The sequence below is a fragment of the Caretta caretta genome, chromosome 3 (assembly GCF_965140235.1).
Source record: "Caretta caretta isolate rCarCar2 chromosome 3, rCarCar1.hap1, whole genome shotgun sequence".
Taxonomy (NCBI): domain Eukaryota; kingdom Metazoa; phylum Chordata; order Testudines; family Cheloniidae; genus Caretta; species Caretta caretta.
In genome coordinates, this window is record NC_134208.1 from 105,115,303 (window position 1) to 105,129,753 (window position 14,451).

The 14,451-nt window shown below is 40.0% G+C and overlaps 1 protein-coding gene across 10 annotated transcripts in view; it reads right to left on the reverse strand.

Moving 5' to 3' along the window:
• Nucleotides 1-14,451, reverse strand: part of MAP7 (microtubule associated protein 7) — a 200,248-nt gene that overhangs the window by 76,150 nt on the left and 109,647 nt on the right. For all 10 annotated transcript variants that reach the window (XM_048844440.2, XM_048844438.2, XM_048844439.2 and 7 more), the window contains exons 2-3: nucleotides 11,681-11,782; nucleotides 5,379-5,456 (exon numbers count right to left, since the gene is read on the reverse strand). In XM_048844440.2, the coding sequence (XP_048700397.2) occupies nucleotides 5,379-5,456; nucleotides 11,681-11,782 (180 nt within the window). The remainder of the gene's footprint in view (nucleotides 1-5,378; nucleotides 5,457-11,680; nucleotides 11,783-14,451) is intronic.

A 14,451-nucleotide genomic window follows, 5' to 3' on the forward strand; every position in this document is an offset into this window, starting at 1 on the left:
TGTTTAATACATGTGTTGCTATGTATTTATATTATAGAAAGCAAGGTTACAGAAATGTGTCTTGCGCTTAGGCCAGAAGGTGGTGAGGTTTGTGAAGGTCCTTAGTTCCTGTTCCTTAGATTCATTAGTTAGATTAGTTCATTCCTTAGATTCCTTAGTTCCTTAGATTCATTCCACAATCTCGGATTGGCCCCGAGAAAGTTCTGTTTCCTGCACAGACGAGTTTAACCCTTATTGTACAGAGTTCCCATGTGCCAGGGGAGCATAGTTATCCACCATGGTCTTCATATCTCAGAGCTTTAGGCAGTATTTTGGATATCTTGAGCTCAAGGCCTGGAGCACCTTGAAGGTAAGAACCAAGACCTTGAACTTGATTTGAAATTCTGATGGGCTTGAAGTAGCCTGTGTTGCTGAGGAGACACGTTTCAGCCAACTAGAGATGGATCCATCGAATTGTTCTTGCTTTCTTCCTTTGTCTTTGTTCCTTTTTTATTTTGCCGTCATTCTGTATGCCATAACTTAAGAACAGAAGCTTGGCCATACTGGCTCACATCAATGGTCCATCTAGCCCAGTATCCTTTCTCTGATAGTGGCCAGAGCCAGATGCTTCTGGAAGTTGGAGGTTTAGGGACATACGGAGCATGGGGCTGCATCCCTGAACATTTTAGCTAATAGCCATTGATGGACCTATCCTCCATGAACTTATCTAATTATTTTTGAACCCATTTATAATGTCGGTCTTCACAACATCCCATGGCAACAAGATCCACATGTGTGGTGTGAAGAAGTATTTCCTTTTGTTTGTTTAAAGCCTGCTGTCTATTAATTTAACCAGGTGACTCCTAGTTCTTGTGTTATGAGAAGTAGTAAATAACACTTCCTTATTTACTTTCTCCACATCAGTCATGATTTTATAGACCTCTATCATATCCCCCCTTAGTCATCTCTTTATTAAGCTGAACAGCCCCACTCCTTTTAGAGTAACAGCCGTGTTAGTCTGTATTCGCAAAAAGAAAAGGAGTACTTGTGGCACCTTAGAGACTAACCAATTTATTTGAGCATGAGCTTTCGTGAGCTACAGCTCACTTCATCAGATGCATACCGTGGAAACTGCAGCAGACTTTATATATACACAGAGAATATGAAACAATACCTCCTCCCACCCCACTGTCCTGCTGGTAATAGCTTATCTAAAGTGATCATCAGGTGGGCCATTTCCAGCACAAATCCAGGTTTTTCCAGGGGGGTGGAGGGTGAGAAAACCTGGGATTTGTGCTGGAAATGGCCCACCTGATGATCACTTTAGATAAGCTATTACCAGCAGGACAGTGGGGTGGGAGGAGGTATTGTTTCATATTCTCTGTGTATATATAAAGTCTGCTGCAGTTTCCACGGTATGCATCTGATGAAGTGAGCTGTAGCTCACGAAAGCTCATGCTCAAATAAATTGGTTAGTCTCTAAGGTGCCACAAGTACTCCTTTTCTTTCCACTCCTTTTAATCGCTCCTCTGATTAAAGCTGTTCCATACCCCTAATCATGTTCATTACCCCTCTCTGTAACTTTTCCAATTCTAATTTTTTTTTTTGAGATGGAGCAACTAGAACTGCCTGCAAGTATTCCAGGTGTGGGCGTATAATGGATTTATATAGCAGCTATGATATTTTCTGTTTTATTATCTCTTTCCTAATAGTTCCTAACATTCTGTTAGCTCTTTTAACTGCTGCTGCACATTGAGTGGATGTTTTCAGAGAACTAGCCACGATGACTCCAAGATCTCTCTCTTGAGTGGTAACAGCTAATTTAGAACCCATCATTTTGCATGTATAGTTGGGATTATGTTTTCCAATATGCATTACTTTGCACGTATCAATATTGCATTTCATCTGCCATTTTGTTGCCCAGTCACCCAGTTTAGCGAGATCCCTTTGTAAATCTCCAGAGTCATCTTTGGACTTAACTATTTTAAGAAATTGTGTATCACCTGCAAATTTTGTCACCTCACTGTTCACCCCTTTTTCTAGATCATTTATTAATATGTTGAACAGCACTGGTCCCAGTACGGAACGTTATGGGACCCTGTTATTTACCTCTCTCCATTGTGAAAACTGTTTGTTTATTCCTACTCTGTTTCCTCTCTCTTAACCAGTCACTGATCCATAAAACGACTTTCCCTCTCATCCCATAACTGCTTAGTGTGCTTAACAGCCTTTGATGAGGGACCTAGTCAAAGGCTTTCTGAAAATCCGAATACACTATATGTCTGTTGATTCCCTCAAAGAATTCTAATTGAATTTGGTAAGGCATGATTTCCTTTTATAAAAGCTGAGTTGACTCTTCCCCAACAGATCATGTTTATCTTTGTCTAATAATTTTGTTCTTTGCTATAGTTTCAACCAATCTTCCCGGTACTGAAGTTAGGTTTACTGGCCAAAATGAACAGTTGCAATTATGCTTACTAGTTTAAAAGAAGGAGAGTTACTCTAATTAAATTCTGAAAGGATTATAGAATTATGTTTTCCATCCCTCTTACTAAGCAAAAAATCAAGGTCTTTGCATTCAAATGAGCAGTGCTCAAAGTCAGCTAAAGGCCACTGACACACAAAACTCTTTTCCCCACCCCCTTTAGCTACTGAAAAGATGGCATATTCTGATTTAGTGTGTCGTTTTATAAAGGGTATATTCAATAGTACACGGAGGCAGACCAGAGTTTTCATGCTCTGTTTGTGTCACCGAAGGCATATCTCACAACATAGAGAGGACCAGCAAGAGCAACAGCAGTTGTGGTTCTATATTCACAAAAGTAAAATATATTTCTCCAGTAGAAACACAGTTATGAAGTGTCAGCAGCTGGAACCAGGGAGCCAAGCCCCATGGACATACCCCAGCATCCTGCACACTGGCCATCTACCAACCTTACGGTTCTGCCTGCAGACCTTCAAGAGCGGCTGCAGAGTAATTTAGGTTTAATTTACCAAATGTAACCAACAACAAGGACCAAGTAACTAGGAATGCATTGCTTAGCCAGATGCTGAGGTGACATTTGACCACAGTGAGGATGAGACTATTGCCAAACTCTTGATGTGTAAATTCTCCTGGATATAGATGGGCATGCTTCTAGGAAGTCTCTCCATAAAAGAGAGAAACAGGAAGAAACCCCAAATCAGTGAACAGAAGGCAGCTAACACGTTAAGGTGATCCACCTGGTCCTAACACTGCATCAGGGGAAACACCTTCAATGTTCAGCAGGCAGAGAAGCACCAACAAACTGTTGCTTCAGATGCTGAGATTGTAGCTATTGTTCCCTTTGTCTTTTACTGTGTCATTCTCATCACTGATGTCATGATATCCTATGGCAGCAGCCTGGAGGGAGTGGGCTTATTTACACAGCTCCAGTCATGTGACTGTCTGGGTAAAACAAATAGGTCACATTCAGCAGTGCTTACATTAACAGTAGGGTACTGTTTGGAGATGAAACCTTGCATCGTAGGGCGCGTCTACCATTTCTAGCTCTAAGTGGACACATACCCTTACTGTGTGCCTGCTACTGCTGCAGAGGCTGTGTGCGCAGAATTGAGTATATCCTTTCTTGGCTAAACTCTGTCCGTTTTTTTGACTCTGCTGTAAACTGGTGTTTGCTATGAAGGGTTTTTTTGTGTGTGTCCTGCCTGGCCTAAATTGCATCATAGCTCCCTGCAGTCCCCTTTTGTCCAACGCTAAGCTGAGAAAAATCCTGGCTCTTGATTTCATTTGGATTTTCATTTGCTAGGCCCAATCCTGAGCATCTGCAACTCCTGAGCGTCTGTGAAGGTAATGGGAGCTGTGGATGCTCAGTGCTGCTTCAGATCAAGGCTTTTTTACAAAAAAGGGAGCATGTCAGAGGTCAGCAGGGTACCAGACTACATATGTGCAATTTCCAAAAAAGCACAGACTGCATTTAATCTGCTGCACAGATGCAGTTGCATTGCAATGGATGAATAACTGTCTCTTGTACCTGCATTTGATGCCTCAGACAATGGAGTGTGTGGTGTGTAACTAGTTTATCTATTTACCCTGACATGAACATACCAGAGACCTAAGTTTTCAGACATTACACCAAAACCCCCAGAAAATGAATGACACGCTGCCATTCAAGAATTCACGACCATCACATTTGAATTTGAATTGGCTTCTCACTTTTTTTTCCTACGCATAAATGAAAAAGACAAGCAACTCCTTTTTGTGGAGTGCAAAATTCTCTGGAATGAAATGGCAAAACATTTTGCCACTTTTGCATGGACCTAAAAATTTATTCTTATTTTTTTCTAAACTTTTAAATTTCACAGCTATCACTCAGTTTCATTTAGCAGAGAAAAAACATGAAATGCAGAAACATACAGGAAAAATTGTCCACTGAGAACACTGACAACAGGCTGCTTTAAAAAATGGGTCAGTACATGCAACTGTTATTAGCCATACAAACCTTTGTTAATCTTTTTACCTTTATGGTATATGAATGGGCCAAATTCAGCTCTCATTTACACTAGTGTAAATATGGAGTAACACCATCAAGATTAGTGTTCTAAATGAGAGCCGAATTTGGGCCAATATGCAGTGGGTGAAATTCACACCAGCACAAGACCTGTGCATGACAAGCTCCATTTTGATGACTTGTAAAGTGGTGTGACTTTACCCTAAAAGAAATAAGGAATGATTTAAAAAAAAAGTGTGATTTATTATTAGAAATCGTGTGTAAGAAAAATACAAAGATTATAGCCTGTAATTTGTTTTGTTATCCTACATCTAGATAAAAAATAGCTGCTTGTCAATTAACCTTGGTGTAAATATTTATCTGGATAGTCTGGTTATGAGTACTGTGTATGCACACACTATTACTTTAATGGCATGAACAGATGCAATCAATACACTAAGCAGAAAAAAAGAATCTGATCAAGTAAAAATAAAAATAAAAAACAAATCTAAAATTCAATCTATACATTGATATAATTTGCTATCATGTTTTATGTACAACACAGGATTGTGTTCAATGTATTAGGAAAAATTCTGCTCTAAGTCTGGAGAACCTCCACAGAAGAAATCGGTGGAGCTATTTTCACTTATACTGATGTAAATGAGAGCAGAATTTGGCCCATTTAGTTCAATACTGTAAAGAGCTTTAAGACACATGTAATAGGACCAGTAATGGCAAATACCAGAATATGCATGAACACCAAGTCTATCCTCAAGATGTAATGAGATGTCTAAAAGAACAATACTGCATATTTAATTACATGATTTTTCCTTATGCTGCTAGGGATAAGCATATTATACTATTAGGTACTTCTACCCAAAAAGTACAATCCTGAAAATTATAGCTGCTAAATAATGTTATATGTCTCACCTAACTGCTTTTCCCGTTCCTCTCTCCGTATCCGTGCAAGCCGTTGTCTGTCATCAACTTTTAGTACAGGTGGATGGTCTGCAACAACAAATAAACAAAAAATCAGAAAGAGAGATTAAGATCTTATTTTAGAAAATGCAAGTTTACTAGAACAGCAACCACTACCTATAATGGAAGCTATAATGGCAGTCTCAAACATAAAATCCAGTGTCTCCAGAAATTCCTCATATTAAATGAAGACTATCTATTTAGTATAAGTGTGAACCCATTCTAATTATACCAAGGTGAAAAGAACCATCATAAATGCTCACTGAAAAATCTAGGGTAAAGTGGCAACTCTGATCCCTCTAGCAAGGTTGCCTGTTCTTGCTACAACAAAGCTAGATATATTTTTAAAATCTTTATAACTTAGAGACTTTAAAAATCACTTTGGAGTCAACTTTGGTTATTTTTTTGTGTGGGTACAGTTTGGGGAAAAAAAAAACAATCAACTTATCTCAAAGATGAAATACAGTAAGATGCTGTTAAGTAATAGGGACATTTCTGGAATTTTAAAAAATGATGGCAGATTCATCAGAGCTTAACTTTAACCACATAAGTAATATCATAGCATGCTTAAAAATAAACACAAACTTAAATGCTTTCCTGAATCAATGCCTACATTGGCCTATAAGCTATCTGTTCTATGTTAGAAAAGTAAAAACCAATCATACATCATATATTTTGATTTTTTTTTTTGCTGAAGCTGACAGGGCAATAGTGTAATATCTCATTGATGTTGCATTGTAATTTCCGATAAGACACTGAAACCCCTCCTTGATACATAACCACAGAGTATGCTCACTGTGCAGTACATAGACCATGAAATGGTAATAGCTTTGAAAAAGCCATTTCTTTGAGGACTGTTGAGAAGTGCAGTACGTGAAAAACCAAGTCAGATCTTGACAAAGTAATGCGCGGAATTTATGTCCCCCACAGATTTCTTTGCTTCCTCACAGAAAAATGACTTTCTGACGGGGAAGCAAAGGGAAGCCACAAGAGCGGTCATGCAACCCTCCCCAGCAGTATGTTTTGGGTTCCCAGGGCAGCCGGCAGAGAGGTAAATTACTGTGGGGCAAGGAGCAGGACTGGGAAAGACCTGGCTTGTGGCTCATACCCTGTGCCGGGCTCAGCTGATAGTCACAGCTGAGCTGGGGAGGACGGGACTTCCTCTTCCCCTGCATGGCACCTGGGGCTGGGTCAGACCCATGCCCAGTTCCACCCTCCCCCACTGCAGGAAGCTCTGCAAACCTCCTCCACCCGCTTTCCGCACTCATCACTCATCAGCTGCAGGGGGAGGGATCCCTGTACAAGGAGCTGCTCCACCATCTGCCCAACCCCCATGCATCCAGAACCCCTCATACCCAGGCCCTCCCGCCGAGCCTCACCCCCCACATTCAGAACCACCCTGATGAGCCCCACTTCCTCTGCACCTGGACCACCCCGACAAGCCATCTGCACCCGGATCCCCTCCCCACTGAGCCCCATTCCCACAGCAGCTGGACCGCCCACTGAGGGTGCTTTGTCAGGGGAGAGGTGGGACAACTTGCTTTGCCACTACCTATTCTTTATTTGTTCTTTAGATAAATGAGTTCGGTCTTCAGGGTTGTTAATTTGACACTCCTCACAAGTACTGAAAAGTTTACTAAAAAAACAAAACAACAACAGAAAAACAGAATGATAGAAAAGATTTTTGGGTATAATAAACAGTCAGTGTTATTTTGATACTGGGAAGAATTAGTTTTTATAGTTTTCATATTAAAACAAAAAGAATGGGGCTGGGACTGCGTCTTCATCATGAAAAGAGACTAGTACACTCTGGATGTGACTGGAATCTAAATAATAATGTAAGCAAGGTAACTATTAATACAGACACTGTTGTGCTTTTAGAATCTCAAACGCACCAATTTTCAAGTAAAGCAAGTGGCACTCAATTTATACATTCAGTTATGCAACGTGAGTTCACATATACTTGATATACACAATCATATCAAGGATGTGTGTGCATAAGTAAGTCTGTGCTTGCTAATGTCTGCATATGACTGCACCTTACTTTGAAAATCTGGTTTTATAATATCCAAAGCTGTGGTCCAATAGAAAATAACACTTTCACTGAATAAAGTTGAGGCAAAACTAACATATTTGTGGAAAATAAATGTTGGAGCGAAGTTGAGATGTTTAAAAACTGATTTATGATGGCTATTTGACTTACAGTAAATAAATAATTTAGATATAATCATCTGACTTGATGCTGGTGCACTAGAATAACAGATCCTTGCCATCTTGGATGAATAAATTGTTGCTCCCTAGCTTAAGTTTAATTATTTTAAAAATGTTATCAGTGAACAATGATCTGATGATGTAATACCAATCTGATTAGTGGTTAGAGATTACAGTCCTGATTCAATGAGTTACACTAATGTAAGACTAGAATACCAGTGGCAAATCACACTCAATGTTGGTAGAATGAAACATAAATTTATTAACTGGGCTACAAGCTGAAAATTAGGTTAACATTACTAAAGTGAAGTGAAAAGCCATTAACAAGGATACAGGTAATTTGTTACCTAAACTCACCAGGCCAGATTCTTAACTATTGTATATTGGCCTAGATTACTGAAGACTATGTAGCTATGCTGTTTTATGCCAGTTTTGATTCTGGCTCCCATGCATGGTAGATATTCAGAATTTGGATTGATTTAAGAAAAATGGCTCTTGTCCATTCTTTTTAGCATACAGGGGCTAGATATGGGTTAACACAGCCTTCTGGAATGCCAACAAACCCCTCAATTCTTGTGACTGGCCCAGAGAGGACAGTTTATGGATCTTTCCAAGTCGAGTAGGCTGTAGACATTTGGATCATTGTGCAATAAATATGAATTCCCCCAGGAAAGAGTTTGTTTTCAGCAACTTCAGCATTCTGTCAACTTGGTGGTAAGCAATCGGGGACATCAGGATCATCTTCTAGAGTACATGCTGCTTCTTTCAGAATACACTATTCCCTACCTGGTTCTTTTCTACCTTTTGTCAGATGTTTACATAGGAGAGAAGGAGAGGGATTCCTCTGAAAGGAACAAAGATTATGAGGAAAGATGAATTGTGAAAGTCTTTTCTAGAGACTGGCCAATAATGAGCAGTGGCTTGAATAAAAAAACGTGCTCTCTGCCATTCAATATAAAGAACTCAATTCCTCTTGCTACACTGCACATTTAACAATCCTGACAGAAATGCTAGAAAAGCCTCATGGAATTCAGCAGCATGTCCCAAATTGTGCAGGGGGTGCGCCTGTATTCTAACATGGGTTGTTCTCCATTGTATTTTTTGGGTGTGTGTAAGTAGTAGTAAATTTTGGCAAAATTTTGGGTATGAGAGCTCAGGGATTAGTGGCAAACCAAATATCACACCTGCCTCTGCTCTGTTGGTGGTTGGAATAGACAGGGGTAATGAAGCAAATCCTACTAGGTTAATTATATGTCTCCACTAGGTCTGGAAATCAGGTCTGGAAATCAACCCTTTCTTGTTTGGCCTCGTGCCCAAATGCCAACAATAGCACTCTGGATCCCACTGATCAGTTGACACTTGAGTATATAATTTTAAAATATGTGGTTAGATAGAAAAGTTCCACAGGGCACTACCACCCCTTTTGTCTCTCATCTCTTTGCACATTTAGACAGGGTCTCTCAGTTCAATACACGCATGTCTGGGTCCCAGAGGGACTGGCACTTTAGAGAAGTGTAAAAATGCCAGTCTGTATGTTCAGAGTAACATAACTCAGCCTTAATCTTATTTATCACGGTCACATGCTCGGGGTTCTCCCACAGCGAGATGGAAGATGGGCTGCTAGGGGCCGCTGATGCAGGGTTCCCCTAGCTCTCATTCACTGAAGTGGGAGCTGAGGGTGCACAGCTTCTTGTAGAAGGTGCTGAAGCACGTTGCAGGATCAGGCCATTGGTGTGGAAGCTGCTGAGTGGTCATACTGCGATGTTTTTGTATTCATTATGCTCAGCTCCCCATTTCATTATATTATTGAGATAATTATACCTAACAGAGTTTCAGGGCATAATATACCAATGCTCAATGTTTTACCTGTCTGACAGGAGTGCTCTGAAGTTATCAGGGAGGCACTGCTCATGGTTCCATAGCTAAAGTTTAATTTACAACTTAAAGCAGGGATGCAACTCCCATGAAAATACAGTGAATTCTCCATAAAAGTTTGCTTTTGAGTGCTTCCTTTTTGAGTACAGAATGAATAAATTTTCTGAGAATTTACCAGTAAATCTATGAAATTAGTTTAGGACTTATAATTAAAATGGATCCCTTAAGAAATTTAGCACAAAGTATCAACCTTTTTTGTCTCCAACTATCTTAGCAATGGAATAATAGAGACTCTTCAAACTTTCCATATAATGAATATTAATTGAAATTTTCTGCATAGGTTACTTTTGAAGAAATTAGGTTATAGTTATGCTAAGTTACTGATTATTATATCTAATTATTAAGATTACTTCACAGACTATGGGCCAGCTTCAGTAGCTCAGGCCACTCTTAACTGGGGCCATTGTGACATCACAGATAATGCTCCTTTCTTCATGCTCATCTTCACTCAAGACCCACAAGCTCTCCTCACACACAACCCCTTCCCTTCTCCTCTTGACTCTCATGGTACTGCTTTGTGGTGTTGGGAGACCTGAGGTGGACAGTGAGGGAGGTCATTGGGAGAGAATGAGGAAGTGGACAGGATAGGGGGAAGCTGGTATGTGTGGGCGGCCCATGGGAAAGGAGGACTGTGTGTTGGCCACCAGTGCTATTCAAAGGAAGAGCCTTCCCTCTCATCTACATTCACTCTATCTCCCTAATCCTTGCACTGTCCTCTTCTCGTCTGCCTCAAACCCTTTTAGATAACTTAAAAAAAAATAGATCTGCTTCCTTTCAGCTATGACAGTCAAGTTCCAGTTTCACATCCTGGAAGATTACTTAGTAAGTGTGTCTGTGTATTTTTTACAAAAATAATTATACCATAAAAACACCACCACCATCGCCACTTCACCCACTCACAGAGTAAACTTTGTTCAGGACAGGACTGGGGCATTTTTACTACCATGTCATGAAAAAGCTTTGAGTATGTTTTCATAACAGTGGTAAAAACAACTGTATCAGCTAAATCAAGAAACCAATTGCAAGTTAAGGGCCAGATTCACTAGTAAACTCTGACTGGTTTGCACTGTTTCACTGATGCAAAACAACTGTAAACCTGGTGTAACTGGCCACTACACTGCAGCTATTTTGTGCTACTCCAGAGTTCTACAAAATACACAAAATGTACCAGTGAATTCAACCTTAAGAGATAAAATAAAATATAATTTAAAAAAAGGAACGTTTGATACTAATACATAGCTAAGACTCATTCTGGACACTACACGGTAGCACTCTCTTTTTTGTTTTGTTTTTTGTATAGCATTTACGTAGTTATGGCTTGGTATAAGAAGAGGGAGGGAGCACTTGGTGAGCCGTGAAGTGCTGCTATGCCCAGTCGGCCACTGGTGCAAGGTCCCCGAGGGACTTTATTCTAGTGACGTAGGTTACAGGTGCTCTTTTAAAGCTCTAATGTGCATGGAGCCTAGAAACTCAGAAACAACTCCATCTCCACTTTGCCCCTGGGACTGAGTGGAGAACCAAGCTTTAGGAGCTGGGTTTTGTTTGGGGTGGGGCAGGAACTCCACTCACTCAGTGTGAACGACTGCTTACGACTGGACTCTGGCATTGTTATAACCATGGAATGAAAACGCATATGAGCCTTGTCTACACTTGTCTTAGCAGGGGAAAGTGGCACCATTCTGAAACATGGGTACTAATTTTAGTAGTGCAGATGCAGCCTTGCTGGCTTTAAGGTTGCACCTCATGCACTGAGACCTGACTCCTTCCATTTAGGAACTAAAGGCTTGTCTACACAACTATTTAAATTGTAGCAAGCAAGGGTATGAAACTACCCCATGGTAGCCCGCTGATTTCATATGCTTTTTCTGGTGTAAGCACAGAAAGAAAGAGGACTTTTTTTCCATTTTTCAGAACAAAATTAAAAAAGCTTTTTTAATTCTTTGTGCATAATCAGCACAGCTGAATAGGAATAATCATTCATAATTATTTTCAACTGAAGTAGCAGCAGATGAAATATAAGAGGTTTTTTTAAAGGTTCTACAAAAATAACAGCTTTTCTGTAGTCTAGGCAAACAAGTAGTGGTGGTAAGAAGTGTGTAATGGCGTACCTGCTTTAGCTGCAGAGTTGTTGGGGCTTTGCCTTGAAGCAGCAGAAGTGGGATGGCTGGAAGAAGCAGCTTTCTCGTCTTGTACTTTAGAGTCTTCGGATGCTAAAAAGAGAAGGGAAAGAGATTACTTAATTAACCATGCTATTAGAAAACAGTCTCTCTCTATTACACTGTAAGTTATTAATGTTATATAGCATTTAATTAACAATTCTGGGCATGCCTGTTATTTTAGAAAAAGTATCCTATAACATTTGGGGTAGACAAATGGTCCTTCCAAATTTCCCCATAAAATTTCAACAGCATGCATGATTATCTAGCCATGCAACTCCACATTTAGGTTGAAGAAAGATGTATAACAAAATTCCCCCTCTACAGTGCTCCCTTTAATCCTGTCTCTGAATTGTCTATGCTATACTACTAAAGGCTCATTTTTTTCTCCTATCCTCTCAGCGATGCTTAAATCCATGTTGAGCCATTACCTCTGACCAGCATATGAGACCACTGCTTCCAAAACCAGCCACATATCCCCAAATTCATCAGCCTTCAAACACCTGTTCCATTTCCTTCAGAAGGAGCTGGATTGGGCTCTTAATCAGGGCTAACAGCAGTAAAGCAGCACAAGCAACAACAGACTGAGGCTGCCCAGTGATTTAGGAGTAGCACAAACACTCCAACTAGAGCTGGGCAAATAACTGATTTTTTAGTTCAGCCGGCAAACTGGAAAATCAGAACAAACATTTGGTTCGGTTCCAAAAACGTTCAGAATATATGTCAGCAAATTGGAAAAGTCTGGTCAGGTTCAGAAAAGAGGGACTCTCTCATCCCTGCCTGTTTCAGAGGAGGGATTTAACACCATATGTCCTACTTCCCAGTTGAGTGCCTTAATCACCAGGCTACTGAGTCATTCTCACTCTCTCTTTGACCCAACGACTAGTTCTGTATTCGTTCAAAGTGGAACAGCTTCACCAGGAGAATTGAAAGAACCCACACCACAGAACAGCCTAGAGGCTGGCAGTTAGGATGCTCACATAAGGAGGGGGCAGATCTGAGTTCAAGTCTCTGCTATAGAGTAAGAAGTCAAACCTGGGGCTCCTATACCCATGTAAGTGCCCTAATTATTGGGCTAAATGTTGTAACGGGGGAGCAAACGTTTGTGTATCTACCACAAACACACTTTTTTCTGAAGCTGGCCCTGAAAACCATTTTCCCAGTTGAAATTAATTGGGTCAAATTTGCACGTGGTTTTGGGTCGACTGAAACTGCATTTATTTTTGGCAAATAAACTATTTGTCTGAAAATTTTTGCCCAGCCGTGACTCCAATTTATGTATCACCTATTCTACATTCTGTGCACTGAAGTAAAGAGGAATTTATATTGCTAAGAGTCAAAAGCAAGTCCCAGCTTCCTACATTTACTGCACAAAACATTAACAACACTTCAAAGACTGTTTATATTTTACGAGCACACCATAAAACTCTGCTATAGGTTCAGATGACAATTTAGGGCTTGATTGAAAGCCTGCTGAAGTCAGTAGAAAAAGTGTCTCATTGATTTCAATAGACATTGGCCCTTTGTGGGTCCAGAAAGAGATGCTTCTGGGCTCGACAAACTCCTTTACTCCTATTGAGAAAGAAAAAATGGGAAGCTTCACTTTCAAGTGTATTTAATCTTAGGCATAAATCAAAATAGTAACCTTACTCTGTTTATATTTGATGAAAACAAAGCCAGCCAGTCAGATTTCATGTCTCTCTCAGCTAATGGTTTGCCTCTGAGGTATACTCTTCTACTGTATGGATGAGTACAATTTCCTAAAGCCAAACAACCTGGGAAAATTAGAATGATGGTCAAACTTTGTGGAAGGGTTTTTAGAATTATTTCCAATGGTTCGAACAAATTCTGACTCAAAGGAAAAGGGAGATTTGTAGCAAAACCAATATACTTTTAAAAATCTAAATTGTTTAACTGAAAATCTCATTAGAAATAAGAGCTGGAGAAATTTGATTGCCATAGCTTTCAACGCTAACAAGTATTGCTCCATTAGGTTCACTTTGCTAAGTGAAGCTTTTAAGTCCCAGGTAATCAGAGAGATGGTATTGAAAACATAATTAAAAAACTTTCAGGAGGCCCCAAGGGATTTCCTAGTATTGTTTGCTTGAAGACTCTATATATGCTCCTTGGGAAAAAATAAAATCATTTAAGCACTATCTGGAATGATTAACAATAAAGCTTTGCTATTAAGCTCTTTACTGATCCTGCATGAAGTGCTTTATTTCATCAGTCATAGTTTAGGGTGGGTAAAATAGAAAGGAGCGTGACTAAGGTGCTATACAGCATCTACATCTGGGCTTCTGATGAAAAAATGGAAACTGAAAATTTTCCATTAAAACCATCAGTTTTCAAAAGCCAGGAGTTTTCCTGAGAGTGTTTTTTGGCCTTCAAACATTTTTTTGCTTTTTGGAAAGAAATTGTGAGAGACGTTTTGGAATTTTTTAAAAACATGTCTTACAAAAAAATAATTGGCATTTTTTGACCAGCTCTAATAAGCATTAACCATGGAGCCACCAAGGGTATTGTCTACACAGCACCTGGGAGCATGCCTCCCAGTAAGGTAGACAGACATGCACTAGCATGCTAAAAGTAGCAGTAAGAATGTTGTGGCATGGGTGGCCACAAGTACAAGCCCGCCTGACCACCTGGGTCTATGCTCAGATGGCTAGCCTGTGCTATCACCCATACCACAACATCCACACTATTTTTAGCGAGCTAGTGCA